At 60.5% G+C, this 27,604-nt stretch overlaps 1 protein-coding gene across 2 annotated transcripts; it reads right to left on the reverse strand.

Moving 5' to 3' along the window:
- Window positions 1-13,213: 13,213 nt before the first annotated feature.
- Window positions 13,214-27,371, reverse strand: RBM38 (RNA binding motif protein 38). Of its 2 annotated transcripts, XM_047770801.1 has the most exons (4): window positions 26,955-27,371; window positions 26,055-26,178; window positions 25,527-25,581; window positions 13,214-14,236 (listed from the first exon to the last, which is right to left on the reverse strand). In XM_047770801.1, the coding sequence occupies exons 1-4, from the start codon at window positions 27,189-27,191 to the stop codon at window positions 13,933-13,935; spliced, it is 720 nt and encodes a 239-aa protein (XP_047626757.1). In that variant the 5' UTR covers window positions 27,192-27,371; the 3' UTR covers window positions 13,214-13,932. The 2 variants fall into 2 exon arrangements, with proteins under 2 accessions (XP_047626757.1, XP_047626756.1); XM_047770800.1 differs by lacking the exons at window positions 25,527-25,581; window positions 26,055-26,178; window positions 26,955-27,371 and adding an exon at window positions 20,916-24,853.
- Between the last annotated feature and the right edge of the window lie 233 nt (window positions 27,372-27,604).

Below are 27,604 nucleotides of genomic sequence, written 5' to 3' on the forward strand. Positions count from 1 at the left end.
CTTAGAAAAGTGTTTGAGCTGCTGGATCCAACCATTCCTGAAGCCAGATATTCAGCTTCATGACCGAATCATGTCTACCTAGTCGTTCTCCAGAAGGAGGCAAATCAGTCAAGATTCTTTCTTTTGCAAATGACAGACAATCTAAGTCAGACCGCTGTGGAGGGCCAAATAATGCCCCTCCCTCCAAGAAATTTGTGTTCTAATCCTGGGAATTTATGAATGTATTGAGTTCGAACATATTAAGTTACATGCCAAAAGGGACTTTGCAGACAGGACCAAGGTTATGGATCTTTTAAAAGAGGGAGAGGATCCAGGTGGGTTCAATCTAATCACATGAGCCATTAATAGCAGAGAACCTCTCCAGCGGGGACAAAGAGAAGCACCAGAAGAGGAAGTTGGAGAGATCTGAACCGTGCGAGGGACTTGACACACTGTTGCTGAAGGGAAAATGTGAGAGGAACATAGGCAGCCTCTAGGAGCAGAGACCTCCCCCCGGCTGTCACCAGGCCGCAAGGAACTGAATTCAACTAGAAATCTGAGTGAAGCTGGAAGAGGAGTCTTCCCCAGAGCCCCTAGTAAGGGTCTCAGCTCTGCTGAAACTTTGACTTCCACACTCTAAGCTGAGGACCCATTTGGGTCCTGCAGTACCTGGAGTTCGGACCCACAAAAGTAGGACATAATCTCCTATTATGTTTTAAGCCACTAAATTTGTAATAATTTGACACCGCATCAACAGAAAACTAAGATACTCATTTAATGAAAAAAGAGAACTGACAGGCTGTCTTAGTCTGACTTCAGGAATGGCTGGATCCAGCAGTTTAAAGACTGTCCTTGGGATTTAATTTCTCTGCTCCCTCTGTCCTGCTGCCTCCTGAGCTGGTTCATGCTCAGGCTCCATGGATCATGCTGGCAGCGCCCCCCAGCCACCCCCCCAGGTTGAATCCACGGGGAAGGGGGCCTGCCTCTCCCAACTGTCTCATCACAATTCTCACTGTCTCGCATTGCCTACAACCAGACTATGTGCCCATTCTTGAACCAGGCACTAAGGCCAGGGGCCTGTTGTGTTCTTTTCGGCCAGATCTGGATCCCATGTCCACACAGTGGGTGAGGGGTAGATCTGGAACCACCTGCGGAGCCGATGTAGGGGAGGGCTGGTTCCCGGGGGTAAACCTGGGCATAGTTAGGGGGCAAATGGCTGCGGAAGCCCCCCCACAAGGGGGCAGTGGTGGGAGGTCTGAGTGCCCCGAAAACTGGCTTTGTTTTACTTTCTGTAGAGGAACCCCTGTAGGGTGACCTGGAAGGAGCCCAAGCAGCTCCAGCAGAAGTGACTCAGAACCTCCAGGCAACCCCCACCCCAGGGGTCCCCGTTTCCAACATCTTGGGCTAGGCCACAGGGAAGCCTCATGTTCCTCAGAAGCATGCTTGACTGGGACACAGAGTAAATAAAGCGGTATTTATACCGCAGCCCCACAGGGCGGCCACTTGACTCTGAGGCAAATATGGTCAAAACTGAATTTTGCAGCCCTCGGAGGAGACGGAGGCCGTCCCAAGGGGAGCCCGCAGGAGGCCTTGCAACCCCACACTCCCACGGGCACCCCTGGTCCTTCCTGGAGACCTCTCACTTTTCTTCTGCTTGTTCCTCTCGCACCCAGGCCAGGGGCACCGCCCCCACCCCCAAGCCTGGATGCCTGCTGGCCCTCCCTAGGTTGCCCCCTACAGGGGTATCCACCCCCCAGGCCTCCTCCCCTGCAGACACAGCCCACACTGCCTCCGAGGGCTTCCCCTCTCCTCGGAAGACCACTCAGTTTGAATTCCTTAGAATGCGCATGATCAGTGAGTGCCTGGCATGGGCGCAGAGGCTGGGTACCACTTCGGATGGCTCCTGTCCCTCCCAGCTTACAGCCCAGGATGGGAGATGGGTATTAAATCAGCAAACAAATAAATACACCGAGAAGTGCATACATGATAAGTGCTCGAGAGGAGGCAGGCCAGCCGAACACAGAGTGAGGGGAGATGGCAAGGAGCTGGCCAAGGAGGGCACTCTGCATGCCCATCTGCAGGAAGCGCACCCCAGGTGGCGGGAACGGCTCGTGCAAAGGCCCTGTGATCACCTGCTAATTCCTCCCCAGCCTCTGCCGACGCTGGCATGATCGTCCTTAACTGTTTCCTTCCCTCCTCGTAGACTGAAAGCCCCATGAGGGCAGGAATTTGTCTGCTTGGTTCCTAGCCGTCTCCGCAGGGCCTAGAACAGAGCCTGTGCACAGTAGGTGCCAGTACAAATTAGCAGAGGTCGCTGGATGCAGAAATGCCACGTGGGCGGTGAGCTACGAAGGGAAGGGGACGAGCAAAGTGAAAAAGAGTGAGGTCTCATTTAAAATTCTTAGGACTATGTCGCTGCATTGCTACGGAAAAAATCTGGAGGACCACACACAGGTTACCTGGGATTAGAGTGCTTTATAGAAATTTCTAGCCGTCCAATGCTTTACTATGAGCCGGAATTTCTTTTCACTCTTTGTTTTTTATAATCAGAGAAGCAGTACACCTTTGTGGCACTGCATTCAAACAAAGATACGTATAAAGTAAAAAGTGAAATCCAAATTCGCCAGACAGCACCCCCGCAACTGGCTCTGAATTTCCCTTTCACCAGCCTCCCCCCCACCTCAAATTACACCTGAGGTCCCCAAGTCCACCCCCAGACCCTAGAGGCAGAGGCCCAGGGTTGGGTGAGGGTGGGTGGCGGCCTCGGAGAGGCAAACCTGGGAGCCTCACCTCCCCATGTGACCCTGAGACTCGGCCCAGCACCTGCTCCTACTGGGGGGCCATGCCTGCCCCTGAGGTTCCAACAGAGCAGAGGCTTCGGGTATAAACACTGAGAAGGATGAGGGCCCATCCCAGGCATCGCCCAAAATAGAAGTGATACTGAACAATAAATAAGTGTGAGCAGGGCGCAGAATTCTGCTTTTTCCCAGCTGAGTTCGCAGCTCCCTTGAATACGCTTTCATCATCTTTGTCCACTTTTGTCGGAGCCACCGCCTGGCTGCTTTCCCAAGACCTGCTCAGTGAGGTGTGCCAGGCTCACAGCCAGTCCCCCTCGGCCCCCCCGACCCCCCAGCCCCTGATTTACTCTCCATCGCTATGGATTTGCCTCTTCTGGACATTTCATATGAGTTTGGAATCACACAAGATATGGTCTTTTGTGACGGGCCTCCGCCGGTTGGTGCCCTGTTTTCAAGGTTCTTCGCTGTTGGAGCATCTATCAGATTTTCCGTCCTAATATTCTTTGGGCGAGACATCGTACTTTGTTCATCCGTTTTCAGCAGCGGCATTGAGGCTGCTTCCACTTTGGGCTGTTGGGAACGGGCCGCTAGAACATTCACGGACAAGGAGTCTTGCGCAGGTGGCTGTTTGATTTGTCCTGTGCACACCAGGTGTGGAATTTCTGGGTCACGTGGGCGCTCTGCCTTTAATCCTGTGAAACCTGCCAGACTCTCTTCCTTTACGTTCCTGCCGGCAGGGAGTGAGGATTCCGATTCCTTCCATCCCAACACGGGTTCTAGCCTGGCTTTTCCTTCGAATCACCCTAGCGGGTGTGCAGTGGCTTCTTTGCTTTGATTGCATTCAGTTCTATTCTTTTGGGGGGGGGCAGGGAACTTCTTTATTGTTATGGAAATATAGTTTGATTTACAAAGTTGTGTTAGTTTCAGGTGTACAGCAAAGTGATTCAGATATGTATATATATATATATATATATTTTAGATTCTTTTCCCCTTATAGGTTATTACAAAATGTATATATTTTTTGTCTTTTTAGGGCTGCACAAGTGACATATGGAGGTTCCCAGGCTAGGCATCCAATTGGAGCTGCAGCTGCCGGCCTACACCACAGCCATAGCAACAAGGGATCCAAGCCGCATCTGTGACCTACACCACAGCTCATGGCAACGCTGGATCCTTAACTCACTGAGCGACGCCAGGGATCGAACCTGCGTCCTCATCAATGCTAGTCAGATTTGTTTCCACTGAGCCACAAGGGGAACTCTGGTTATTACACAATATTGAGTATAGTTACCTATACTATATAGAAGGTCCGTATTGATTATCTAGTTAATATATAGCAGGTGTACATATGTTAACCCCAAACTGCTCATTTCTCCTTTCCTCTTTGGTAAAACCATAAACTCGTTTTCCATGTCTATGAGTCTGTTTCTGTTTTCAAAATAAGTTCACCTGTATTTTTCTCTCTTTTTTTAAATTTTATGGCCGTATCCGAGGCGTATGAAAGTTCCTGGGCCAAGGATTGAATCTGAGCCACAGTTGCAGCAATGCTGCCTCATTTTAACCCACTGCACTGGGCCGGGGATTGAACCTGCACCTCCATAGTGACCTGAGCCACTCCAGTCGGCTTCTTAACCCACTGTACTCCGCTCCCTAACTCCTTTGAGCCTCAGTTGCTGCGTCTGCAAAATGGGGAAGGTATACATGCATCTTGCAGGGGACGGTTGCCAGCTGACACAGGTGAGTGGAGGGCACAGGCTAGGTGCTCAGTAAAGGCAGGACCCTGTCCTGCCCGCCCCACGAGGAAGAACACAGTGGCCCCATACCCCTTGTGACCTTAGAAGCGTTTATTAAGCCTCAATCCAGACTCAGTATTGTGGCCTTTTTCTGCAAGCCGTTCCCTCGTCCTGGGCCCAAGGAAGCCAAGAAGACTCACCATGCTCACCCCCTGGGCTGGGAGAGCTCAGCATGCGCAGAGACCGGGGCAGAGACCCCTGGCACAGGGGTGGGTGGGCGGGGGTGGTGGGAGGCCTTGGGTCAGGCAGGAGCGGGGCTGTCAGGGGAACGCAGCCCAGAGGAGCCCGTCAGCTCTCCCAGGAGGAGGAGGAGGGAGAAGCAAGAGGCAGCTCAGACTCATCCTTAGGATGCTCTGAGGCCGGGCGCAGACTCCTGTCCTGGCTGATAGACAGCTGCCCCCAAAGGAGAGAAACATCAGCGAGAACGAGGAGAAGCCCCAGCTTAGACGAGGAGGTCCAGAGGGTACCTGGTGGTTGGGGAGCGGAGGTGACATCTGAGCTGACACCTGGGGACTTTTCACCACGGGCTAGGGGACAAGAAGGAGCCAGCACAGGACGCCTGGGGGGAGAGTGACTCTGAGAGGTGGCAGAGCCAGTTCACGCCAGCCGTGGAGACCATGGCAAAGGTTTTATCCCAGGGCAACGGGAAGCCATAGACGCTTCTACGCCAGGAAACAGCGTGTTCTGAGTTACCTTTTAGAAGCCCGAGTGCATCACGGTAGACAAGAGGCAGGAGGACAAGGACAGCTGTGGACCCCGCCCAGCTCAGTCTCATCAGAGACACCCCAAAGATCAATGTAAGCCAGTCGACAGGTGCAGAAATAACCCTAGCCTCTTAGTATGGGGAGTACCTGCGTGAACATAACACCAACCAAACGCATCTCCAATTTTTATTGCTCAGGTGTAAATCGTACAGACCCCTCCTGCTGTGCTAGTACCATTAACAGCTAGTCTATGTCCTTCCTCCCGTTGTTATACATATTTGTAGATTATTTTAACAAATTTCCTTTATTTTGGAATTTCTTCGCCAATGGTGCTAATGTTATAATTTAGGGGGAAAAAATCCTCTTTTTAATTTCTCTAAAAATGTCCCCGTCACAGGGCCAGGGAAGCCACCAGGAGGCACCCAGGACTCTCAAGTTGTTTCTAATGCACCAGGCTCAGCTGTCTGGTGGGCTGGGCTTGGGGGGGGAGGTGGTGCCCCATTCTCCATCTCCAGGCTGCTGTGCACCCCGACGTGTATACGAGAGCAGGCAGCGGAACAGGGCTGATAAGTGGAGCCGGGCACTTATCGGCCCCGGCAGGAGGCCCAGGAGGTATCTGGACGCCCAGGTGCCCACGCCACGCCATGCCCTGGGCAGACACCCAGACCCAGGGCACACTGGCCAGCTGCCCCTGTTCTTCTTGCTGTATCTGGCTGGCCCCCAAGGGGGCTCCTGGGTTGGTGTTTACATCTTTGGGGATGAGCACAAGTGTGACTCAGCAGCCAGGGCTGGGACATGCGGGGCCGGGGGCGTGGGGGTAAGGAGAACTGGGCAGGGTTGGGGAAGCCAGAGCCCAGTGGGGAAGGGCAGCGTGTGGGCTCCAGATTTGAGGTTCTGGGGTCCAAATCACGGCTCTGCTACACCAGCTCTCTGGCCTTGGGCAAGCGGCTGAGTCTCCCCAGCCTTGGTTTTCCCATCTGGGAGCTGGGGACAGTCAACCTCCCACAGGCTGTGGGCAGGTGAGGGAAAGAATAGCAGTAAAGCCACAGGAAGTTCGGGTCTGCGAGTTCTGGCGCCGAGGGCAGCCTCAGGTCCAGGGGCCGCCTCATGTGGCTGGAAACACTGGGTCCTTCATCCAAGGGGACCCCGAGAGGCTGCGGGGGGCGGCTTTCGCAGGAATGAAGGTGGTTTTCTCACCTCCACTGCTTGCTCAGCTTTTCCACCAGCACGGGTGCCTACCCCACACCAGGCCAGCACCAAGCCCTTTACCCGTCACCCAATTTCATCGTAGCGGTGGCCCAGGGAGGGCAACCTCGGGGACCATCCTGTATGCGGGTGATGTAACCACGACCCAGCTATCGCCCAAGGACAGGCGGTGATGAGGAGCGGCAGAGCCAGAGGTGGCTGAGCATCTGGCCCTTTGCACGCACCATGTTGGCCTCGTGGGGGCTGCCTGCCTGGAGGAGGTGTGCAGGGCAGAGGGGAGGGTTGGAGCCCTGGCCAAGATGTTCCGCCTTGAGCTCCCAGAGGCCAACAACACAGGCTTCGCAGTCAGAGAGACAAACCCAAGCCTGGACCAACCACGTCCAACCACGTCGCCCCTCTGAGCCTCGGTCTTTCCGGCTGTAAAATGGGAACTCTTATGGGAGGGTTCCGACCAGGAGGAAAAGAGGCAGCGCAACAGAGGACATCAAACGGTACCCCCCTGGCAACACCCAACCCAGCACCCACTCGAGGACCCTAATATGAGAGCACCTTGGGCCTCAAGTTCTGCATGAGGGTGACAGGCCCCGGGGTGAATGTTCACCAAATCTGAACACACGATGAGGCAGAAGCTTCAGCTGCCATCTCGGAACTGCGCCTGGGGGGCCAGGGGACCTCGGGCAAGTTCTGTGAGCACTCTGAGCCCTGATTTCTCCATGTGCGAAAGGAGCATAATGACACAGACCCAGCTCACCTCGCTGGTGTGGAGGTCGAGAGAGAGACTGAGTCAGTAACAGCTCCCACAAAGCCCCTGTGATGGGACATCAGCATCCTGGACTCACAGCAGCAACTGCTGGGAAGTCTGAGACAGAAACGGCACGATGGACCTCCCCACCTTCTCCCTCAGTAACAAAAGGCTTTCTGTATTCTAGGTGTATACCTGGCTAAATACCTGCATTACCCACCCCCTCTCACATAGGTGTGGTCACGTGACTAAGTTCTGGCCAGTGAGATGGAAGAGGAATGTGCAATTTCTTTTTTCTTTTTTTTTTTTGCAATTTCTGAGAAGGCTTCTTGGGAGACTTCAGTTTGAGGTATTCCTTTCACGTTCCACTCTTCTTCCTTCTGCTGCCTGGAACTTGGATGTGATGGCCGGTGTTCTGGCAGCCATATTGTTCTACGAGGTGGTCTTAAGAAAGTAAACTGGGCACTAAAATAGGGCAATGGGAAGTTAGAATGAGCCCGAGTTCCTGATGACTGTGGTGCTCTCATTTAAACCCCGGACCTCCTGCTTCAGATTTCTTTTACATGAGAAAAAAAGAATGTGTAACAAGCTAAGAACCAGTGTTATTTTGGTGTATGCGTGTGTGTGTGTGTGTGTGTGGTTTTTTTTAAATTGTATGTCACTCAGCCTAATTCTGAGTAAGGCCATTCGATATTTTATATCTCCAGATTCTTGATGCAAGGGTCAGAAAGAGCAAATTAAATAGGCTAGGCTTATGTAAAAAAAGAAATTTATTAGCAATTGTAATAGAAAAGTCCAGAGTCTAACTCAGGCATAGCTGGATCAAGGGGACCCAAAGATGTCACTAAGACCCTATCTTTTCTCCACACCTCAGTGCTCCTTTCCCTAGTTCTGGCTTCCTTCTCAGTCTCTCCACAAGCACAGATGGTCCCATCCCTCCACCCCATCACTTCTCTACACCCCCCCACCCTACCCCACCCCAGCAGCTCCAGGCTTATCTGCTCCCAGATTGGCTTCCCCAGCAGAAAGACAGCTTCCGTCCCCGTAAAGTCCCAGTAGAAATCCAGGACTGATGCTCATTGGCTCACACTGGGTCACATGTCTATTCCTGACCTAGTCACTGGGCCAGGGAGGAGAATGTGCCAGGCCCTGTTCCCTGAGGAAGGGGGTGGACACTGGTCCGGCAGTACCTGCAGGTGCCACCCAGGGCATCTCATCTGTGCAGAAAGAAACTGAGGCTCCGAGAGAATGAGGGCTAAGCAAGCGCTCTCCCCCCACCCCAGGGGAAGGGGGTAGAGCAGGCCTGGGGCGGCAGTGTGGAGGTGACACTGTGTGGCTTCTCGTGGACTTGGGTGGCCGTGCTCCCCGCCCATGCCCCAGCCCAGTCCTTTCAGAATCTCTCCCCAGAGGTGGAGCCACAGCCCTGCAACCTCAAAGGAGCCCGTCTTCTCCCTGGGCCTCAGGTGGCTCATCTGGAAAGCGGGATAAGGAGGCTCCAACCAGTAACGGAAGCACCTCTGTATGTTCTTGTCACCTGCCTCTGCCCCTCCCCAGCTGGCAGTCTCCAAATCAGTGTCCCAGGGACAGGGTCTCAGGACCCTCTGAGCCCTGTGTGCCTCCCCCAGCTGGAGAGGCAGACCCAGGCAGGAACGTATGCCCTGCGTCCATGGCCATGGCCCAGGCTAACAGAGGTCCCGGCCCCGGGAACCCCGCCACCCCTCCCTCCCCGGCTGCCCCCACCACAAAGCTCCCTCCTCCGTCTCTCTGCCCTGCAGGCCTGGAACCGCCCCCCGGGAAGGCCCATTCACTCGTGGAAGCTCTCCTCCTGTTGCCCCCTCACCCAGCGCGCCCTGCCACCGCCTCCTTCCCTCCCGGGCCTTTCCAGCCCACCAGGCATGGCCTGCCTGGCGTCCCACCTCTCATGTCCTGGTGAGTCAAAACTGTGACCCCTTCAAAACCGTGGCAGCTGCTGAGGCACGAGGCCCTTGCTCAGCAAGGCCGTGGGGCCCAGGCCGTGGTGGCGGCTCTGGGCTCGTCATGTAACAGGTGTGAGGGGATGTGTGTGTCTGTGCGCATAGACGTGTGCTGTGTCTGCACACATGTGTTTATGTGTGTGTCCATGTGTGCGCGGGGGGTGTGTTTCTGCGTATTTATGGGTGTCAGGGTCCACGTGTAGAATACAGACATACATGTGCAGACATCTGTGCACCTAGGAGTGCGTGTGAGGCTGAGCGTGTGTCCGTGTCTCTGCCTCCGTGAGCGTGGATGTCTGCGGGGCGGGGCACGGGCATGTCTGTGTCTGTGTCCATATATGTGTCTGTATGTTGGGAGAGTGTGTGCTAGTGTGCACACGTGTACACGGGGACTGGGGCTGACAAGAGAGGAGCTGGTGGTGCCCACAGCCCATCCGCACCAACCCGTGCCCATTCTCAGTACACTGTCTGCTGAGGACACGGCGGCGAAGGGACACAGCCCCGGCCCTAGAGGACGGTCACAGCCCCTTTCCCCGTGAGGCTCAGGGAGGTGGCGGCCTGGGGGGACCAGGGCCACGGGTCAGGCCAACGCCCTTCACCTCCACATCCATCCTGAGGCCCCGGGCAGTGGTGGCTCCACTCCCGTGTCTCAGTTTCCCCGTCTGTGCAAGGGGGACACCCTCAAGGGTCCCTTCGTGGGTAAGTGACCGTCCACGAGAAGCGCTTGCACAGCCCTGATCCCCTCGGGTGCCAGCAGCCGTGCTCACTGCTGTCATTTACAATCATTACCGCCAGGACAAGTGGTCATGCGCCACGTGCACAGACCACAGCACTGCCACCCCCGCTAGCCCCTGCCCCGACTCGGTGCCTGGACCGTGGAAGCCCTTTCCTGGGTTTGCCACAGTCCAGACCCTCAATCCTGGGCCCCAGGAGGATGTTTTTGAGGCCCCGGGCCTGTCCCAGAGGCTGCCACCGGCCGATAGCGACAGGAAACAGGCTGGCTGCAAGTGGCCCTCCAGATAACCCTGGCAGCACCCGCAACCCCCTCCCTGGCCCCCCGCCCTTATCAGCTGCAGCAAATGCCTCCTCCGGCCCCGGAGCCCCACGCTGACCTCTCTGACCTCTTGCCAGTGTTTGCCAACTAAGACCCAGCTAGAGGGAGGGGGCAGGGGGCAAGGGGTGGGGCATTGGGGGCGTCCCTGGTAAAAAGGGGGACCCTGCCCGGCAGGATCTCACCTGACTTGACCCGGGAACCCTGCGCGTTCCCTGCGCAGAAGCCAGAGGCCTGGACCACAGACGGGTAACCAGCAAATCTGCAAGTCAGAGGGTCTGGGAAAGGCCGGAGGAGGCCCCCACAAGGACCTCAGGACAGGCTGAGGATGTGGCCCCAGCCCACCGGAGCCACCTCCCCACGCAGGGTGACCCTTCTCACTGCAAAGCCAAGGGCTGACCGTGTGGAGCTATCGGTGGACTCTGGGATCACAGCCAGCTGCCCAGCTCCATGCAGGGCTTGTCCCCCCTCAGCAACTTCTGCCCCGTTCCCTGCGGACACTGCAGCAGCTCTGGCCTCTATCTGTCCCTCCCCCCAGCCTTCCGGCCCCGATCCGCCCAGCTCACTCCAGCCTGGACGGACGGTCCCCAAACTCCCGCTACTGTCCTCCACCAGAAACCTCTGATGCCCTTTCCCCGTCAAGTTCCAAATGCAGGGGGGCTGTTGCCCTGCGGGGGGGGGGGGGGCGGGTACAGAGCAGGAACAAGGCAGATGGCCCTGCCCCCTGGAGTGGGCATGCCCATGCGGGGGGCGGGTAGGGGAGACACAGAAGAAGGGGGACAGGGCTCAGCTGCCTGGACCAAGACTGGGGTCAGAGGCGGCTGCTGGGACAAAGACACTTCTGAGCTGAGGGCTGGAGTCCAGCAGGTAAAAGCTGGAGGATTCCACCGCAAGAGCAAAGGTCCCGCAGCGGGCTGTGCCTGGTGTGGGCAGAGGTCTCACTGCCCGCAGGGACAGCTTGGGCTCTTTCCTCGAGGATGGCAGGGAGCCACAGAGGGCTCCGAGCTGGCAAGGGCCATGTTCCCACTGATGCCCAACAGGACCCTCTGGTTGCACATGGAGTGTGGACCGGAGCACGCGGGCAGAAGCAAGGGGCCGCAGCAAGGGTCCAGGAGAGAGGGGTGGTCCTGGACCGGGGCTGAGAACAGAGGAGGGGGTAGATTGGAAACAGGCTCAGCAGGAGTTTACAGGGAGGGTGAGGAAGGGGCCGGAGAAACGAGTCTGGCCGCCCCCTGCACCCCCTGTGCAGGAGGTGGAGGGAGAAAGGGACAGATGCATATGCCCTGGGGCCAAACCCTGCTCTGCAGGTCAGGGGAGGGCAAGCCTGGAGCCTCGAGAGCAACTGTCCCAAAGCAGGCCAGCTCACGACCTCCAAGCCTTGCTCAGCCTGGCCTCCCCACCAGGGGCACCCAATCCACTCCCCCAGATCCCCAGGAGCCCCTCCACCCGGCTGCCCCGTGCCTCCTCCCACGTGTGCGGTCCTGCCCCCCCCCCACCACAGCATGGACCACACTGTGCTGAGCGTGCCACCCCCCGCCCCGACTGCGCTCACAGCACGTCCCCCACGGAGGCTCTGCTGCCTCCCCAGCCCTGTCCTCAGTGCGTCTCCCACCCACGTCCCCCTCGTGCGGCTTCTTCAGCCACTCTGGCCTCCTTGTCCCATACCCCCCGTCCCTTTGCACCTGCTGTTCCCGCTGGCGAGCACCCGGTCATTCTCATCACCCGGTCACACGTCCTGACCCATGTCTGAAAGGCCCCGCTTCCCTGTGCTGCCCCTCCCCCACCCGGTGGCGTGCTGTGTCCCCACTGGATTGCTAAGCCCAGTGGGCAGGACTGTGGGTCTTGTTTACGACTGCCCTCAGTGCTTGGCATGTGACCCGACACAGGATGTTTCTTGGAATGAACGAATGAGGGAGCGCTTGTGGGAACGAGTGAGGAACCTCCCCTCCAGCCTTCACGCCCCCTCCGGGAGGCCCTCGGATACCCCCAGCGCTGAGCTGTGGGAGAGGCCGGGACTCTCCCGCCTTGGAGCCCCTCACCCCCAGACCCAGTCGTCCCTTTCTTACTCTGACCTCCAGCCTCGCCGGCTGCCAGCACCCAACGGCAGGCGGCCTGGACACCTGCGGCTCTGCCCTCTCTGCAGCCCCAACCAGCTTCTGCCCAGCTCCCCCTGGTCCGGGGGGTTCTGATGGAGCCGCCAGTCACATATGCCCTCCCCCAGCCACCGCCCCCGGGGCCCTGCTCTGCACACAGGGGATGCTGAGAGGGGTCTGCCCTCCGCTGGGGGACCCTGACTCGGACATGACTCGACCATGGTGGCCGGGGGGGGGGGGGTCGAGGCGCCCACTTCCAGGGAAAAACGCCAGGCTGACTTTTTCTTTAACGAAAACAAGTTTTATTTTTATAATCAGAACGTTCTAATAAAAATATTATAATATTAGCTACCTTTATTTTCTGGGCCTTGACTCTGCGCCAGGCGTGCCATGAAGCGCGTGCCCACGTACGTCAGCCCTGAGGCCTCCCACTTCCCTGAGGTAGGTCTGAAGGAACACCCCAGCGCCCCCCAACCTTCTGGCCCGCCCCCCACCCCCAAACGCTCTCAGCCTGTCCCCTCTGCCAGGCCGCCGCCCTCCTCTCACTCTCCCCCCCCTTCACAGTGTGTTGGCATCGTCACCTCCCCCTCCCCACCAGGCCCCCAAGGGAGGCAGATGTGTCTCAGCTCAATTCTGCGGCTCAGGCTGACAGGCAGCAGCGAGACTGGGGGTGGGGGGGCCATCCTGCACCAAGGTCTGGCCCCGCAGCCAGCATCACGTCCGGGCTGTGCGGAGGGGGACAAGCTTGAGACAACTCACTCTCTGGAGATGCCCCCCCCCGCCACACCCCCCCCAGGGGCTTGGGCACCTGGTCACAGAACGACGGTCACTATCCCCTTGGGCGGAGCCATCGACAGAAGTGAGTCTCTCAACGTCAAAAAACAGGTTTTGGATTCTCGGTGGTGGGAGTCTCCGCTGAAAAAATAGACTGAAACTCTGAAATCATCTTAGTAGCAAAACAATGACGGTAAGAAAAAAGTCGCAGTGCTTTGACAGAAAGGACTTCGGCCGGCCGCCCTGGCGCAGGTCGCTGATGGCCGGTGGCCCCACGGGCGGCGGTCTGCAGGAAGCCGCCCCCAGGGCATCACGTAGAAAACGGGACTTCAGGAGGCGGCGTTTCCCCCCGACGCGGGTTCCCAGTTTCCCGGTTCCGTCGCGCAGATGGAGTGACAGCGAGCCGCCGCGCGCTTCTGGGCTCCCCCCCCCGAGCGGGAAAGGCCTCTCCGAGCGGGACAAAGTTTCTGCTCACCCCAAAGGGCGGCTGGGATCTGTGGGAGGTCCGGAAGGCCCGGCCGATGCGGGGGGACCGCCCCGGGGCTCCCGGGGGGCGCAGGGCGGGGACGGTGAAGGGAGAGGCCGGCGGCGTGTGTGGGTTCTTGCCGATGTTCAACTAGCTCGCAGTCATTCTTTCCTCTCGAAGTCCTCTCTCCAGACACGACGGTCCTGGGTGTAAAGAGAAGTGGTCTCTGGGCGTTCGGGGTGCAGGCGGGGCCCCGCGGGGTCTCCCGAGGCACAGGTGCAGGCGTGCACCCCGGGGCTCGGCCAGCGCCCGCCCAGCACGTGGCGACGGGGCCGCGGTGGCCGGAGCGGCCCTCACTGCATCCTGTCCGGCTGCAGCTGCGGAGGCTGGTACTGCACGAAGGCGGTGCCCGCGGGGGCTGCGGCCGAGAGGGCCTGGGGCACGGCGGCCGGGTAGCCGTAGCTCACGAAGCTGGCGGCTGTGGCGGGCGAGGCGGCGTACGGGTACTGGTCGTAGGTGGCCGGCGGGTACTGGGCGTAGGCCGGGCTGGCCGGCGTGTACTCGATGTAGGGCGAGGACAGCGACGGGACCGGGGCGGCCGGGATCACCACGCTGGGCTGGACGATGGCTTGTGGGTAGATGTAGTGGGGGGTGAGCCTGCGGGGCCAAGCAGAGGGTCAGGGTCAGGGCGGGAAACACAGCCGGCCCCGGAGGGAGCAGAGAGCTGGCTGCTGCCCTGCGTCTCTCCTTCCTCATCTGTACAGTGGGTGCAACTACAACAAAGACAGTGTCCCCTGAACACACCAGAGGGGCTTCTACTGCGGGGCCTCTGCACTGGCCATGCGCACGACCTGCGCCGCCCTCTCCCCGGTGACCCACAGGCCTCCCACCGCCCTCTGCAGTCCGTACCCATCCCCCACAGGACCAATGACATGCTTTGTGGGGGGGAGGGGGACACGTTTACAGCTAATTAACAAGGAGTTCCCACTGTGCCGTTAAGGGTCCAGTGTACTGCAGCTATGGCACAGGTCGCAGATGCAGCTTGGATCTGATCCCTGGCCTGGGAACGTCCAAGGCCGCAGGTGTGGCCGCAGAAGAATGAAGGAAGGAAGGAAGGAGTAAATGGATCTAACAACCTCAGCACCTGAGCCTCAAATCCAGCACAGGCCCTTCTGAGCACCGGTCCCTGTGTGACTACCCTGGTGCCACGGCCACGAGGACAGCCTTGTCCACGTCCCTGTTCATCTTCCCAGCATCTGCCACTTGCCAAGTGACACCCGGTACAATTGACTTATTTACCCACTAGAATGCTGGCCCTCCCTCAGCTGCCAGCACAGACCCTGGCCCAGGGGGCAGCTCGCTTGCTGCGTGAACGAAGACAGCGCGGGGGTAAAGCGTAACCACACAGAGGCGGCAAGACCAAAGACGCCGAGGTGACAGCCAGAGCCTCAGGAACGAGGCTCGACAGTCCTGTGGCCATGTGGGCTCGGAAACGCCTCACACACAGTTAAGGGGTCAAATCTACCCTCAGGCTGGCCTTTACCTAATTATCTCATTTTACCAGAGAAACACTGGGCTTGGAGGCCCCTAGCTCAAAGCCCCGGGGAATCAGCCTGGGAGCTGCGACCTGCACCCCTGCCCTGGTCCCACCCTGGGGCTGGGGGCGCCGCTCCTGCAAGCAGCACACCCAGCCCTCCACGGGCAGTCGAGGAGACGGAGGCTTGGGAAGGCAGGGTCGGCACGTGCCTGTCCCACGGCCAGTCACAGCGGCAGCGTGACGCCCTCGGTGTTGGGTCAGAGTGACGTCGAGAGGGCAGGCGCTGCGGCCACCAGCATCGGCACCTTCACCACCTCCTCTGATGCCAGCATGAGTCACACAGGATGGTGGTGACAAGGGACCCCCCCCACTTCCTGCCACACCTGTAAGACAGACACCAGAGCCTGCCACCCTTCCACTCCAAAGAGAAGCTGCTTTGAAAGAAAAAGGGAAACGTCCCCTCCCAGCGCTCCCACAGGCTTGGCAGGGGCAGGCACTGGGGCAGCTTTCTGGAGAGCAGGTGGATGGAGAGCTGGCCCCTGCGAGCGGGGGCTCCCCGCCCCCCAGCCAGGCCCCTGGCCTCCAGGAGCAGTCCTTGCTCCGTAACAAAGACAGAGGCGCTCCGTGGCTCCCAGGGGCACCTGCAGGAACGGTGAGCAAGCGAGAGACCTGGGCATCATACCTGGGGTCGGAGCAGCGGCCATCGCCCCCCCAGACCATCACACGTGGCGGCAGGATGAGGGGGTCCCCGCTCAGCCAGGCCTCTCCTGGGGGAGGAAAGCCAAGCAGCAGAACAGAGGCGCCGCTTATGCAAAGCTGAGATATTTATACTGAATGGTGATAACTCTGTTCACGCTAAAAACCCTGTGTATTTATACCCCAGCTAAGGATGGGTGAGGTGGAACCGTAGGAAACTGCCATTTTTACGGGTCCGAGGGGCGACTGATGACAGCTCCGTGGTACAGTGCTGTGAATGCATGGGAAAGGGCAGGAAGTAGCCGCCCGGGCTTACGCGTGGGTTTGAGCAGCCCTACAAGGCGAAGGGATCCAGGCGCGTGATTAGGGACGAGGAGCGCTAGTCGCAACAGCCAAAAAGGAGAAGCACCCCAAGCGTCCATCCACATCCATGCCAAGGAACACTATTCAGCCATGAAAAGGAATGGTGTCCTGACACATGCCGCCACTTGGGTGCACCCTGGGGACAGGACGCTGAGTGAAAGAAGCCAGACGACACAGGCCACAGACTTTGTGATTCCATTCACGTGAAACCTCCCCTAAGGCCAGTCCAAGGAGAACGTGCTTAAACCATGGAGGCCTCAGAAAGAGGGGGACGCGAGGAGTCTGGAGGGCTTCTTGGAGGAGGGGAGGCTGCTGGGAGCCCAAGCTCCTGGCCTGTTTTCCCCACTGGCCCTCACGTGAGTGGGCGGGGCTCTCCCCTGAGCCCCGACGCCCTGCACAGGGCCCGGCAGTGTTGGGTGCTGGGCACGGAGTGCAGACACACAGCCAGCAGGCACAGGCCCCTCGGAGAAAGACCAGGGCTCTGGGCATCCAGAGACCTCCCAAAACAGAGCCAATAAAGACAGGCTGGCACATGCCCTGGTGCAGCGCCCACCGGGCCGTCCCGGACACCATCGGTACCCCCATGACATGAGCCCCATGCGGCTCCCGGAACCTCAGAACATTCTTCAGTGTGAGGCTATGGGAGCTCTGAGCCCAGAACTTCCACCAACATGGGGGCAGGTGCACCCGCGCCTCAGGGAACACTTGCTAAAAACATGGAGCCCATGGAGCCACATGTCTGCACCTGACAGTCCCCTGGGGCTTCGGGGATCACACCCAGACTGCAGAACCACTGCCTGGACCAAAGCTCACACTGTCCACACAGCAGAAGTACCTGGGGCTTGAAACCTCACACCCAGGTTTCTGGCCACACCCGCCTCAAGGCTGTAGTCAGCTGTCACATTTCTGACACTCTACGTGGCCGGGACCAGGCTCCACTCTGGCCACCATGGAGCTGCCCTGCGGGGGACGCTCAGACACGGGGAGTGGACGTTTCAGGCCAGGAGGACGGGGCTCCCCTGCGTCCTGACCTAGGGGAACACAGTGCATCTGTGCCTGTCCACCTGTGGTCCTCAAGTGCCCTGTCCCCATGCCCGACTCTGAATGTGTAAAGCCCAAGACAATTCATGAAGCATTTCATAGCCACAAAATAAGTGCTACTGTTACCCCATTTCCCAGAGAGGGAAATCGAGGTGCAAGGAGGCTCAAGTGACCAGCGCAGTCACACAGCCAGGGAGTGGCAAAGCAGGACTGGCTGGGCCTGTGATCCCGGGCCCACCTTGGGGGCGTGGGCCTCTAGGAGGCCCCTCAGAGGGGAGGGCAGCCCCAGGTACTGTGGATGCTGGCTCAAGGCCCAGCAGCTCCCAGGGGCTCTGTCCCCGGCGAGGAGCTCAGCGTACCCAAGACCGGACCCCGGACAGGTGTTGTGCCCCAGACCCAGATCGAAAAGAAAAGAACAGTGGTGGGCAGTGGTTCTGGTGCTGGGTAAGCACTGCCGAGTCCGGGGGGGAGGAAGCTGCAAGGCGCCCCCTCCAGACAGACCCAAGCCTGCAACCACCCTGCCCCCAGCTCTGCACTCCAGAGCTGCTGGGAGTCTGTTTTCCCGTCTGCAAGGGGCTCTAGCAGAGGCTGACCTCAGGCTTGAAAACAGAGACCCTCCATCAGAGCAGCGTTTCTCAACCACAGCTGCTCCACCCCCAGGGGACACTGGGCCCCATCTGGGGCCTTCCTGACTGTCACACTGGGGGCTGCCCCGGCATCCAATGGGCGGAATCGAGGGATGCTGCTAAGTAAGAGTCCACAGTGCGCAGGACGGCCCCTCATGCTCGTGAAGAATCTCCAGCATCACGCCAAGGCCGAGACCCTGATGTCAGCTCCAAGGTGAAAGGCAAATACAAGGACTTCTTACTGTCATGACCACAGACACCCACATGAGGGGCTGGGAAGGAGCTGAGGTGGGGATCAAGGGGCCGAGCTGGCACAAGCGCATGCGCGCACCCCCCCCCAGTGGGGCTCTTCAGTGATACCACACCCCAACTAAACCACAGCTGGCCCCGTCTGAGCACAGCCCCCACACCCCAGCCCAGGCCCACCAGGGAGGTCCCCAACGCCTGGCACTGAGGACCCGTCTGTGTGCACCCAGCGGCCTCCTCGGTGCCCCTCCTGCCCCCCACGGGCCTCCACACACCTGGCCTGGCCTGCAGGGGGTAGGCCTCAGGGATGCCCCTGCCCACCCCCCAGCCCCCCAACTCCCCCTGTTCTCCACCCTCCTCCCACAGCACCAAGCCTGCATCCACCCAAACCCCACAGGCCTGCTGTCCCACCCCCACCCCAAGGTCAGGGTCGGTCTTAAAAATAGCCAGGAGACCACGCCACTCCCTGGCACAGACCCCCAGGGGCCTCCGCTCCTGCCCAAACCCAAACTGTGCCCACCCGTCACAGCCTCCCTCCCAACCAGCCTCAGACGACCTCCCCGCCTCATCTCCACCCCACTGTCCCCCTCCGGCCAGCCAGAGCTCCCCTCTGGCCCCCCAACACTGCACATGCTTCTCCTAGCACAAGGCCTCTGCACCTGCCGCTCCTGCTGCTGGCAGGCGTCACCCCGCCACTCAAACCTCATGGCCCCAGAGGTCGTCCCCGACCTCGGCCGGCCTTCCTGCCTTCCTAAAACAGTAACCACCTTGTCACCCGCCATCTGCCGTCTTTCCCACGAGAACACGAGCCTCACAAGGGCAGGACCGCTGGGTCCCCAGCGCCTAGCCAGCACCTGTTGAGTCGCAGCCCAGGGAAGGCAGAGGATGCAGCCCTGACTAGACCAGCCTCTGTTGCTGGCACAGCTCTGCCTACCAACTTAGAGCTGGGGGGGCCGGGGCAGGGTGGCGGGCAGGACTCGAGGCTCTGCACCTGCCAGCCTTGGCCCTGCCTCTGAGGGGCCACTGCGAGGATTTCACACTCTGCACACCCCCGAGGACTCAGCCGCACCAATGACCCCCTTCTTGGCCTGAGGGAAGGGCAGGAACAGCCCCCACCTGGCCAGGACGGAGAGAAGGCCCTCCCTCTCACGGTCCATCCAGGGACACGGAGGGCAGCCCAGGAGCCCTGGAGAGAACAACAAACTGGCCAGCAGGACAGTCAGGTCTGGGGTAGAGCCTAAAGATCAGGTGACCCAATGCCAGGGCCAAACCCTAGTGGGAGGGAGCTGCAGCCGGCCAGGCTCCCTCGAAAGGGAGTGCGGCACCCCTGCTGAGAGGGTGACAGGCTGAGACCCCTGCCCGACCCACACGCCCAGGTAAGCAGCTCATGGCCAGGAACACCCAAGAGACTCGGCCCAAAGGAGACCAGGGGCCCGCGGGGAGAGCCCGTGCACGGATCCGGCTGTGCCCGACCAAGTCCCTCGGCCTCTCTGGCCTCAGTTTCCCCACCTGTAAGCTGAAGGTCCGACAGAGCTCCCCCAGGATCCCTGAAGGCAGAGGTCTGGGGGCCTGGGCAGCAGGGTCTGCCAAGCCCCGGCCTGGTGAGGGGGGCTGACAGCAGCGGGGGGCAGCTGGCGCCCAGAAGACACCACCCCGCCGCCCACACTCTCAGAGCAAAACTCACAGCGAGAGAGGATCGGCCACAGCCCCAAACACTCATTTTCTGAAAGCACAGCCACCCCCAAAAATAACAACAGAAAAGGCAAATGAGCCCATTTCACTTTTTCTGCTCTCTGGAGGTTTTGCCTGACGGGCCGGAGAAGCCGGCGGCCACTGGGGAACGACCTCGGGATTCTCAGACCGCGGAGGGGCTTCCCGGGACCCCGCGGAGGGGGCGGTCCGGGCTCTCTGGGGCCATCGGACCCTGGCAAGGGTGGGGGCAGCGGGCCACCGAGCAGCATCTCCACTGGAACCTGGCCAGTCCCGGAGGCCTGTTCCCCCCGCCACTGCAGCCACACCAGTCTCTCTCACTGCCAAGGCCAGCCGACCTGCCACTAGCTCAGCCCCAGGTTCTGGAGGCTTCTTAGGCTCCTTCCTCTCACACATTCCTGAAACGTATTCAGAAGTCCTCAGCTCCTCACCTCAGTGCTGGTCCAGGCGGCCACCACGGCCACTGCGTGGTCCCCTCGTGGGCCCTTCCCCCTGGCCTCGGCGGTCCAGGCCCAGCAGCAGCCAGAGGGATGCTTTCAGGATGCAGGTGGCCAGCCGTCACCTCCGCAGGGCCCACACTGGCCCCCATCACTCAGAGTAAAATCCAAACGCTCCGTGGGCCGTGAGCTGAGGCCACCCTGCTGGGTCCCTGACCTCCCCAACCCCCCACGTTCTCCCGCCATTCACACCAGCCTCCCGCCTGGCGCGCCTTTCCCGCCCAGAGCACCTGTCACCACCTGAGCCATGGCAGCTCTGCCGCAGAAGCTCCGGGATCACAAGCAGGACCAGGGCTCCCTGCGTCCCCACGGAGCCCCCAACCTGCCACAAAGCCAGCAAATGTCCTCCGAGCAAACTGGCTGGATGAAAGCACAGCGTCCTCCTTTCACCCACGAGGGAGGGTCAAGAGAATGATCCAGAGCCCCCCCACACTGCCGTGCACTCGTCACGTCCACGTGGCAGGCGGGGAAACTGAGGCTCGAGGGTGAAAAGTCACGAGAACAAGGACCCCAGACGAGTTGTGGAGCCTCCAGACCCTCATGCAGCCCCCTTGCGCCGCAGCACCAAGGCCCGGGCCGCCCCCCGGCGCCCTTGTCCCTGCTCCTGCTCTGGGACGCACCCTGGGGCCGAGTCAGACGCCCGTGTCAGCCTGAGTGTGGTCCAGCCTCTCCCCTGGGGCCCGAGGCTTCCGGGCGAGGCCCTGGGCACGGGGGGCCCCTCCTGCCAGGGCCAGCGGGGCCGGGCCAGCAGCTCATCCTTGGACAGGAGCCCAAGAACCGCCCCAGAGGCTGGTTTCTGTCGCAGCCGACGGGGACAAACAACAGGTGTGCACGGGCCGCCCGCCGGGCAGGGCCACACGCGGGCCCACGCCTCGCTCCAGCGAGTGCCAAACAGGAAGCGACTGTGGGGGGGGAGGGGGGCAAGGGCCACCCCAGACACCCTGAAAGTAAAAACAAACCACGTGATGGCACGCGGGGAGGGCACTGCAGCCCCACGGCCTCCTCCAGCTCTGACCTCACTTCCTGCCCCCTCCCCCGAAGGTGCCGCCCCACCCCCACGGCGCCGACCCCCGTTCAGGGCTCTGTGATGTCCTGGCTTTATTGACATCGTAGTAGGAAATGATGATAAAGTTCCCAGAAAGTGCAAATACAGTACAGGGGCCCCACGTGCCCTGCCACGGTGTCTCCAGGGGTGACATCTCATAACCCAATGTGTTTTCCAGTCCAGGAGCCCCACACTCCACCTTGCTATGAGCTGGGACCCAGGCCGTGGCTGAATACTGCACCGTTTTTCGGCGTGTCAGTCTACCTCTCACACCCAAATCCTCCACCTACCGCGACGATCTCAAGGCAGGTCCACGGGCCCCATCTGGCCCTCCCTCCGCCAGCAGCCCCCGCGCCCGCCTCAGGCCCTCGCGTGCACAGATGGACTTTCAACAGCCTAGCTTCCCCCTCAGAAGTGAGACGGAGACCCGGCCATGTCTCTCTTATTCAGAGTTCCCCGGGCACAAGGCCTGGCATACAGCCGGCACTCAATAAGTACACAACTTGATGAATGAAAGTGTCTAGAAACAGCTCTCTCCATTCACCGAGCCCCATGTGCTCCGTGCTTTCGGCAAACTGACGCGTCCTGTCACCCTCTAGCCCCCCTCCCGCCCTGGGGACACAGGCGCTGCACTCAGACCCCTCGGCCTGAGTAACACAAGGGCAGCGGCTCCCAACCTGACGCTGGGGACCCTCACACAGAGGGTGCAGGGATCTCTGAAACTGGAGGCCAAGTGGGGCTGCACGCGATCAGGCCCTGGTCAGTCCCGGGGATGCCGATCTGCCTAAGAGCTGGTCAGAGCGAGGGTGCGGGGGGCCTCGGGGAAGGGAGGAGGGTGTCAGAATCCCCAGTTCAGGGCCTGCTGAGCCCTCGCCCGGTGCCGGCACAGGAGCAGGGGCGACAGACCATGTCAAGGGGCTGGGAAATGAGTCACGGGTACACCGCTCTCTTCTCGAGGGCCAGGCCCCCATCGACCAGCTCTGCACACAGGCATGCACTGCCCCCGGGCAGGCCAAAGAGGTGGCACCAACACGGTCCCCACCACGCGGACAGGGAGATGAGCCCAGAGAGCAGGTCCGGGGCTGGCCGCAAGCCCAGGCAGGCCCCTGGGTCTCTGCTCCAGCACAAGGCCTGCCTACCACCCCGCAGTCCAGGACCCCGTCCTGCCCTCTGGACCCCCAGGGCCTGGCCCCATGCCTGGCCCAGAGCGAGGCTTGTGGTAAATGGGTGTGGAGCCCCCAGCAAGGCCCCCTTAAGAACGGGATCAGGGAAGCTGTGCCCAGAGGCAGCTGTCCCTTCAAAAATAACCCCAGGTGGGGCTCTGAGAGCAGCCAGGCCCAGGACAGACCCCAGCTCCTGGCAGGGGAGAGACAGCCCGGACACCAGGACATACCTTCCAAGCCAGACCCAACACTCTGCCCGGAACGTGCCTTTCTCTCCTGCCTGCAGGCTGCCGACTGTCCCGCCCCATCAGCCAAGGACGTCTATGTCGTCCGCCCCCTGTGATAAAGCCCCCTGCCACCTGCCAAGGAAGCCTTCTCACACCCAGACCTCAGCCCACGTCCAGTTACATGAGAGAAACACCCCGGTCCGGTCAGCTTCTGAGAGATGGCTGGGGACAGGGAATCTGAGCCAAAAGCAGGGAGCATAAAGCTTCTTCGGCAAACCTTTCCACGCCGACACCTATGACCCAGCCAGGTGAGGACTCCGCAGTGGCCCTGCCCCAAAGCGGGGCTGTGGAATCTTTAGAGCTGTCCAAGGCGCGTATCGGGGCCAGAAAGTCTGGGGAAAGTTCCGCCAGGCAGGAGAGAGTTAACGGGTTTGCAAACCCTGAGCCACCAGGGCCAGCTCCCTCCGTGCCCTCAGCCAGCCACCGGCCGGCCGGGCCTCGCTGCCAGCCCGGAGCTGACAAAACTGACCGCTGAGTCAGGCCTGCCGAGCTCCCGGCCCAATTGTTTGCAAAGACAAAAGGGACGCTGACGGCCCAGCTCTCGGGCCAGGCAGGTGGGCGCGGGGAGGAGGCTGAGCCCGGCTGCCCGGCCCTGCACCCGTCTCAGCGATGCCTGGGGGAGGCGGCACGACCCTGATGGGCTGCAGTGCCCCAGCCCCCAGAAACGAGGAGGGGACAGTCCCTCTGACCCCTTGCCCTTGTTTGGGTCTCCACCCCCTGGCAACCCACAGAGCGGGAGCCTCTTCATCGTCACAGGTATAAAACGGCCAGACAGCACACCCAGTTACAAAACACTGGTGCCCGAAGTCAGGAGCACACGGCAGGAAAATCTGTGACCGACACCCGACTATCCTCACGCGGGGCTCTGAGGACCACGAGGGGCACCCTTCCTCCTTGCCCACCCAGGAAGCGGTGCTGTGTGTCCGTTCCTGAGCCAGCCTGCGTGGGTTCAAATCCCGTCACTTCAGCTGCCTGGACAGGTTGTTAACGTTTTTTTTAAACCTTTGCCAGTTTCGCCATCTATGAAGCAGGACTAACTTCAGTCCCAACCTGAGGATGGCTGTGAGGACAGCAGAGAGTGCAGGGGGACCCCCCTGCGCATCGGCACTGCCTTAGGCAGTATTATTCCCATTTTCCAGATGAGGAAACTGGAGGCTCGGGAAGAGGATGTCTCTAGCCAAGATGGAGCCACTGGTAAGTGACAGTCAAGACTTGAACCCAGGTCTGCAGGCTCCAGAGGCCACGGGCTGATAGTCACCGAGTCCCAGAGGCAGCTGTTTTGGGTCAGAAAGGAGCTCAAGCTGGAACAGGAAGGTACTGTCGCACTTCAAGCAGGGAAGAGTTACATGTGCTCACACTTGCAGTCGGGGCCAGCCCTGCCCCAGCCCCTGGGAGAGAGCCACGGCTGCCCATAGCATGGAACACCCTCCTTCTGAGGCCTGAACTCAAAGAGGAAGAATCTGGGTTCCGGCAGGAAGACGGAGGTGTCCCCAAACACCTTCTAAGATGCCTGCAGGCTCGGAAGAAGCGGATCCCAGAGCAAGAAGGAAACACAGAACCACCTGCTCCCGGCTGCCCTCCAGGCTTCTTCCCAGGACAGGAAGGAGCTGGGCTCATGCACATCCTGCGATCCATGCAGAAGCCACTGTGCAGCCACAGAAGCCGCCTGTCACGGGGAGCAGCCCAGAATCGCTGACCTGCCTGGTCCACCCGAGCCCAGCTCCCAACCTGCTCCAGGTCCTGGTCCAGCTCCCTGGGGAGGTGGGTGCCCGCATACCGCCCCTCGCTGGAATAGGCGCTCACGCACACACATGTACCCCCAACTTTCAGCACAAAACACAGGGCTGGGGATTTGGTCTCTAATGGCTTAAGAAGCTCTAACACTTTAAAAGGGCGGCCTGATTTATAACTGCCCCCATCCCAGCAACAAACCCCCACCCCCATCAGCATGCTCCCTGCACTGGGCACACAGTAGGTACATCAATCATGGGGATGGGAAGGTAGATGGTGTCTCAGGCTCCTTTGTGCCCCTGAAGTTTCTGTCCTCTCCCAGGCAGCAGGCCTTACTAGATGTTTTATTAAAAAAAAAAAAAAAAAAAAAAAAAAGCCCTTGCGGTCAGAGGAGGGTGAGACCCGCTGCTCAAAGCACATCAGACAAAAGGCCCACAGCCTAGGCCTACTTAGGGCGGGGACATCTGGCCCTGATCCCATCTCACCTGCTACAGCTTCACAAACATCAGCCGGGTAGGCAGTGACCTGCTGCCGCCATGTGTCGGTCACTGGAGCAGGTCAGAGGGGCGCCCTCGGAAGGGCCTGCACCATCCCATTTCACAGATGAGGAAACTGAGGCACCAGGGGCCGTGTGAGCAGAGGTCACACAACTAGTGAGGGGAGGCAGGGATTTGAACCCAGGACCCAGAGTTCTTGCGCCCCGTCTCCCTGTGGTACGGCCTTCTCCGGGAGCAGAGAACTGCAATCCGCCTTCCAGCCCCTCTCCCAGCTCGTCCCTCTCCCCCTCCCTAAACGCACTCCTGCTTCTAAAACGTCGGAGCAACGGATGGTTCTGAGACACATGAAGGTGGCTGCAAACAGCACAACCAGTGCCATGGGGTTGGCGGTCCCAGGGTGAGAGACTCCCTGATGATGGGCACCTACAGAGGGAGACCCAGGAAGCCCCTGCCCTGGTCTCCAAGCTCCCCCTGTGCTCCCCGGCCCCGGCCAGCCACATCCGCTCACCCGTAAGTCCGCTGGATCAAGGTGGGGTGCAGCTGCTGCACGCCGATGGCAAAGCCTAAAATGAGAGACTGGTTAGGGGCCTGGCCGCACCCAGGAAAGAACCACACAGCTGCCCACCTCTAATCCAAAGGGACAATCGGCTTCCCCTCCCCTCCCAGGCCACCTCCATACGAACCCCAAGCTCCCAGCTGAAGGGGGCCAAGGACCTGAGGGGCAGCAACCTCTAGGTGTCTCTCCTCCCAACTTCCAGCCCGGGGGAACCAACTTCCTCCCTCTGGCAAGGACAGCTGACAACGAGGTGACATGCCTCCTATCCCACTGGCACACGTGGCTAGAAGAAGGGGTTCAGCTTCCAAGCTGGGGGATGACTGCCCTGTGACGGCTGTCTCTGGGAGCACATGACAGCCTACTGCCACTCCTGGAGCAGGGCGGGGGAGGGGGTGGGGGGGGGTGGCTCTTCTACCCGACAGATACCGTCACTGAATATAGCAACCAGAAGCGCCAAGGAAGGCAAACACAAGCTCTCACCCGTCTGGAGGCTCCGCGGCTTGGCACCCAGATAGGCCAGGTTCACGTTGGCCTTGCGGCCGTCGATGTTGGGGTTAGGGTCTTTGCAAGCCCTCTCAGCTGCCGCCCGGTCTGCCATAGTCACCTGGAGGAGCAGGGATTTAGTCACCTGGAGGGGTTTCCCTAGCCGGTGGGGGGAGCAGAGAGCAGGCTCTGCCCTGGCACCAGGCACTCACTTCCCCCCACCCCGGGTGCCTGTTACCCAAGGCTCCAGGCCCAGTCCCCTCTGACCCCAGACTGGGACCCTCCCACAGAGCTGCCCCCTGGATCCCAACTCCTCCCTCCAAGTTCAAGTGCTAAGAAACGTTGCCTTCAAGAACAGAAACAATCCCAAGAGAGACAGGGCAATGCCAAGGGAGGCAAGGACCCGGCCTGGCCTATCGCACCAGTGGGGGCCACAAATTTCCTCATGGGAGGTTTGGGGACACTGTAGTTAGAAGGAAAGTAGGAGACTGTGTCTCAGAGCCGTTTTTCACTTAGATTTTTAGGGTTTCTGCGAGGGCTGTTGGAAAAAAAACGGGGTTTGCTTAAAGGCTCCTAAGCGCCCTGGGGTGAGGCCCTGCAACTCGGTCGCTTGTTGCTCCAGGAAGTCCCAAGGGTAAGTGTCTGTCCCCCAAACCTCTCCACAAACTTAGGAGTCCGAATTGAACACAGCGGCTCTCCCTTTCAAAGCCCGCGTGGGGTGGGGGCAGGGAGATGGGGCCCAGGGGGCGGGGGCAGGACCTGCTGGAGCCCGAGAGGGGGCAGCAGGTGCGGACGCCGGCGGGAGGCGCCCCGGGCTGGCGTGCGCCCGCCGGTTGACTCAGCGCTCCGGCCGCGATAAGTGCGGGGCGGGGTGCACCCGGCCGCGGGGCCACTTACGAAGCCGTAGCCGCGGGACTTGCCCGTCTGGCGGTCGGTGATGACCACGGCCTCTTCGATGTCCCCGAAGCCCTCGAAGTACTTCCTGAGCGAGGCGTCGGTGGTGTGGTAGGGCAGGCCGCCCACGAAGATCTTGGTGAACGTGGTGTCCTTCTGCGAGCCGTGCATGGCGCCGGGGGCGGCCGGGGGCCGCGGGAAGCCCGCGCTTGGGGCGCACGGCGCGGGCTGCAGCAGCATGGGGGGCGCCCAGCCGCCTACGGACCTGGGCCGCGTGGGGCTGCGCTCATTGGGGGCGGCGGGGAGCGAGCGGGGCAGCAGAGGCGCCGGTCCAACCGCCGGGCCCGTCCACTCGCGGGTCGCTCCCGCCGTGCGCGCCGCGCTGCGCTGCGCCGCGCCGCGTTTCAGCCGGCGCTGCGGGCACTCTGCGCCCGAGCGCCCGCCCCTGGGCTTTGTAGTCCGCCCCGCCCCCGGTCCGCTTCAGGCCCCGCCCAGACCGTAGGCCCCCGCCCCCAGCCTTAGCCCCGCCCGAGCCCCCCGGGCGCGCAGGGGCAGCCGGGAAGCGTAGTCCGGGGCCCGCCCTGCCGTTCTCCGCGTGTCACGGGGGAAGCCGAGGGGCGGTGTGCCCATCTGAGAAGGAGGCGCTTCCAGTT

The sequence above is a fragment of the Phacochoerus africanus genome, chromosome 3 (assembly GCF_016906955.1).
Source record: "Phacochoerus africanus isolate WHEZ1 chromosome 3, ROS_Pafr_v1, whole genome shotgun sequence".
NCBI classification, from domain to species: Eukaryota; Metazoa; Chordata; class Mammalia; order Artiodactyla; family Suidae; genus Phacochoerus; species Phacochoerus africanus.